This window comes from Manduca sexta, chromosome 10, assembly GCF_014839805.1.
Source record: "Manduca sexta isolate Smith_Timp_Sample1 chromosome 10, JHU_Msex_v1.0, whole genome shotgun sequence".
Classification (NCBI taxonomy): Eukaryota; Metazoa; Arthropoda; class Insecta; order Lepidoptera; family Sphingidae; genus Manduca; species Manduca sexta.
In genome coordinates, this window is record NC_051124.1 from 4,145,071 (window position 1) to 4,149,461 (window position 4,391).

At 32.8% G+C, this 4,391-nt stretch overlaps 1 protein-coding gene across 1 annotated transcript; it reads right to left on the bottom strand.

The window, feature by feature from the left end:
• Window positions 1-2,156: 2,156 nt before the first annotated feature.
• Window positions 2,157-4,257, bottom strand: LOC119188966 (cytochrome P450 4c3-like). The gene is made up of 5 exons (XM_037437307.1): window positions 3,875-4,257; window positions 3,213-3,281; window positions 2,972-3,140; window positions 2,424-2,603; window positions 2,157-2,341 (listed from the first exon to the last, which is right to left on the bottom strand). Exons 1-5 carry the CDS (start codon window positions 4,019-4,021, stop codon window positions 2,172-2,174), a joined length of 735 nt encoding a protein of 244 aa, XP_037293204.1. The 5' UTR covers window positions 4,022-4,257; the 3' UTR covers window positions 2,157-2,171.
• Window positions 4,258-4,391: the final 134 nt, after the last annotated feature.

Sequence of the window (4,391 nt, forward strand, 5' to 3'; positions counted from 1 at the left end):
AAGTCGCGTTTTGAAACTCAACAAAAGTGATATCGCGGACCCGACTAAATTGAACAGTCACAAAATTTAATATATCGTTAGTTATTTGGTTGGCTTCACGATATTATTTCTTTTGTTTTACTTTAAAATACATGTTTTCGTTATGGACAATTTTTGAGCTACTTTTGCATATCTATACTTATAATAAATCTGTAGAGAGGTCAATTCTGTACATGAAATATATTTCCAAAATAACTGGGGGTGATTAGGGATCGATACTGATGCCAAAAATGCAATTAGTAAAATTTTTGTCTGTCTGTCTGTATAACCGTTATAGAAACAAAAACTACTCGACGGATTTTAACTTAACTTGGTACAATTATTTTCATACTCCTGAGCTGGTTATAGTATACTTTTCATCACGCTACAATTAATAGGAGCATAGCAGTGATGGAAAATGTTGGGAAAACGGGAGAAGTTACTCCATTTTTAAGCTTCCGTCATTTCGTGTGCAACCTTAATGGTTAAAAGTTCCTTCGATTTCACCAGGATCCCATCATCAGACCCTGACCGGACAATCGGACCACCTGCATACCACCATAAATTAAAAACATCCCGACAAATTGAGCACCTTCTCCATTTTTGAAACCCGAAATCCACGCGGGCGAAGCTGCGGGCGGAAGCTAGTATATTTATATTTATTTTTAGAGAACACGGCCGATTATCCTCTAAATACGTCAATGTCAAGTAAGTGAAATGGTCAGGGAACAAACATAATTGCCGTTTGGTGGTCACTGAGTTTGCTCTGGAAGAATCCTACTTTTTATTTTATTTTTCTTCTTATTAATATTATAAATACGAACGTTTGTGAAAATGTTTTGATGTTTGTGAGAAGTAACCTCAAAAATAGGTGAACGGATTTGGAAGAAATTTGGCATACACATAAATAATGTCCTAGCATATGGATTGACATATAGCCGTTTATCTAAATAGATAGATGGCACTCTGTTTCAGCAATACCTGATTATAGATATACATTAGTTGGCGAACTTAAAACATTTTTTGAATCTTTAGCTTAATCTAATTTATAAAACGTTTCTATAACTATGTTTTCGTCCTATAGTTATATGACTATCATCAATTTTTATTGGCAACGGAATAAAAATCTGCAAAATCGTCCCACAGGCGTCACATACTAGTAGGTCTGTAGTCAAATAGTGGAAAGCTATCCTAATCATATTATGATCCATTCCTTAAAATAATTTTAAAACAGCCTACATTTTTAGGCCGTTATCGACTACATTAGCGTGTTAGAATCGGTGCCAATTATATGACTGCATTCGCGGTAGCTTAAGCGGAACCATACAAAAAATGTAAAAAAATCTGAATAGTTATATTGTGTTTGTTTTAGTTCACACGCGCAAAGTCTTAAAATTAATGATATGTTATTTATTTGTCTCGCACTATAGCCGAGTCTATATTTTGAGGTTCACGTTTTGTAAATGAATGACGTGGATTCCTTTTAGGGAAATGCGTAAAACTGTGAAATTGACTTTATTCAGTGCGGCTTAGAGCTCAGAACCTAGAGCGGAAGGTCAATCACAGAACCAGTGCGAATTGTGTCTTTCTTAATTATTTTTCTTTATATGCTTAGCCTTATAATAGGATAGTAACTATCATTTAATTTGATAATTATTCCATCTTTAATATTTATATGCAAATGATATGCTGTATAAACCAAATTAATATTGGTGGAGAAAAGTTAGCAATTCCAATTACTCTCGACATTGAGATAACCGAAATTAGGCGCTTGGTTAGATATAATTATTACAAAGTGCATCATACATTTAGTACTAGTGTACTTAATGCCTGAAGTAGTCATGATAGCAAACCAACTAGACGGTAAAACTATTCAAGTAACATAGGCGTGTGAAATTGAAGATAAAAGGGATTTAGAGAGGATTTCGCCGCATAGTGTCAACCAAACGGTTCAAAATTGTAATTACAGAAATCTATAATATTATTAATGAAGAAACCACTTTTAAAGGATTTAAAGAAAAAAATTTCGATACCTCGAAATAGGTTATCAACAATAATAAATTCAACTTTATACTGTTTAATATTTTATCATCAGGCATTATGAGGATTTAAGTAGGAATTAGTAACATTATATAATCTTTATAGTACTTATGTTATTTATTTTTTTCTTTCTTAACAAACTTAACATAAACAGGGTTTGTTGTTCTTAATACTAAATCTGCTGTGAATTTTAAATCTTCTGGTTTTGTTACGGGAAGCAACTCATAATGGCGCAGTAATGATGAGATCGCAGACTTCATCTCCAAAATGGCGAATTTTTGTCCTGTAATACAATAATTTATTAAAAAGATAACTTTAAAAGAATAACATTCAAAATTCTAGAAAAGTTAAAAAAATGTCCGAACCTATGCAGTTCCTTGGTCCAGCACTAAAAGGTATGTAAGCGTAAGGATGTCGGTCTGAACAGTTTTCAGGTAAGAATCGGTCAGGATCAAACACCAAAGGATCCTTATATAGGTCACCTCGACGGTGTAAGTCGAAACATTGAATGTGACAATATGTTCCCTCAGGTACCCCGTATCCACCTAAAATATTGTTGCATTTAATAATATTATAAATTGTTATTATTGTTGTTTTTGTTATATTTATTGCAAGTTAGGAGTTTGTGGCCTGAAACCTAATAAATAAATCTACCAAAATGGCAACTATAAAATAGCCACTAATGTTTTGGAATATTTAAATTAGTAATATTTTATTGATCACAATAAGTATTCACGATTTTAAACAGCTTAGGTACTTGGCATTTTGTAAGTATGTTAATTTATGCCTTTTAAATATTACAATAATTGCTATCCTTTTCTAAGTTTGGAATGTTTATACGTCTCCCGAGTAATTCTAACAGGCTACCAATAAGGGTTGAAAGGTAAACCTTGGTGCATATTTTTATACGTACTTAATGTGACGTCTTCGCTTAATAAACGACCAATGGCTGGAACAGGCGGATACAACCGCAGCGACTCTTTGATGCATCTCTCCAAATACCGCATCTTAGACAAATCATCTAAATCTGCTTGACGTTCAGAATCGCCGAATATTTCATCAATTTCAGCGATTACTGTGTGCTAAAAAATATTATTATATGAATTTACGTAACAGAAATAGTTCAGTTTCAGTGATTTTGTATGTCTATTTACCTGGATAGATCTATGATTTGCAAGTAGCATCAAAGTGTAAGTCAAGGCAAGTGCAATAGTATCATGTCCCTGTAAAAAAAAAACATAGACTTTAATCTTATCCCTTGAAATGACAGAACCAATATCCTTATGGTTAGAACAACCAACAACTTAGTCCACCTTGTGATCATGAAAGCTGCAGTCTTCGGACTTGGGAGTAAAATAAAAAACAAAAAACCGCGATTAAATCCGAAAATTAGTTTTATTTCTATAGTAAGCTCATTTTTCTTTTACAAGCAACAGGAAGCAAGCCAACACAAATATTTTTTTATGATGAGCCCTTAAAATCGTTTTTAATGACTAATCTCATAAATACTATGGTGATCCAATCCAAAAAGGAATACCGGACGTTACTGAATTCAGAGCGTATATATATTGAGGCTACCACTGCATTAAGTGGAGTATTGTATGTATTACTGTACTGTAATGGGTATTTGTGCTATGCGCCTCATTTTAGAACAAAGCAGCTTACATAATACATTGCATAAATTGTTTTAGATATACACTGCACCACAAAGGCAATATCCGCCAATAACTGGTCTCATTTATTGGATCATAAATGCCCAATTAACGCTGTCTGTAAGTTACAATAAAATAGCAAAAAATATAACCAATGGCCATACCTCAAACATAAACGTGTCCACTTCCTCTTGGATTCCGATGTCGTCAATAAATCCCTCTTTTTGTGCTGTTATAAGAAGATCTAACATTGCAATCTTTTTGTTTTTCTTGTAAACATTATTATCGTCAATATCACTAACCCCAAACATATTAATACCGTATTTTTCAACATATTCTTTTCTGTCTTTGATGACTTTTGTAGTAAAATTGTGAACAACGTCCAAATCTTTTTTACTTTTCCGAACGTAATTAAATTATAAATGAAATCTGAATGCAAATAAATTCGAGTAATTCTGTATACAAATTGTCTTCCGAGTGCGCAGATAGATTGTTTGTATGACTTCTGCGATTCTTTACTTTCTTCACCCAGGCGAGAACCCATTGCGGTTTCTGCAAATTTTTCAAAATCGTGCTATGAATATGTTACTAAAAATGTAATAACAATATTTCATATAAAATATTTTACCACAAATGGAATACAGAGTATACTCTGAAATAGTAGGTATAATATTGACAGGT

What these genes read in the sequence shown, in the direction of transcription:
- LOC119188966 (XM_037437307.1), bottom strand. Translation starts at nt 4,021, where the DNA reads ATGTTTGGGGTTAGTGATATTGACGATAATAATGTTTACAAGAAAAAC. An exon ending in CAAATCATAGATCTATCCAG is followed by an intron (nt 3,141 to 3,212) that starts GTAAATAGACAT and finishes AATATTTTTTAG; the next exon opens with CACACAGTAATCGCTGAAAT. An exon ending in AAGCGAAGACGTCACATTAA is followed by an intron (nt 2,604 to 2,971) that starts GTACGTATAAAA and finishes ACAATATTTTAG; the next exon opens with GTGGATACGGGGTACCTGAG.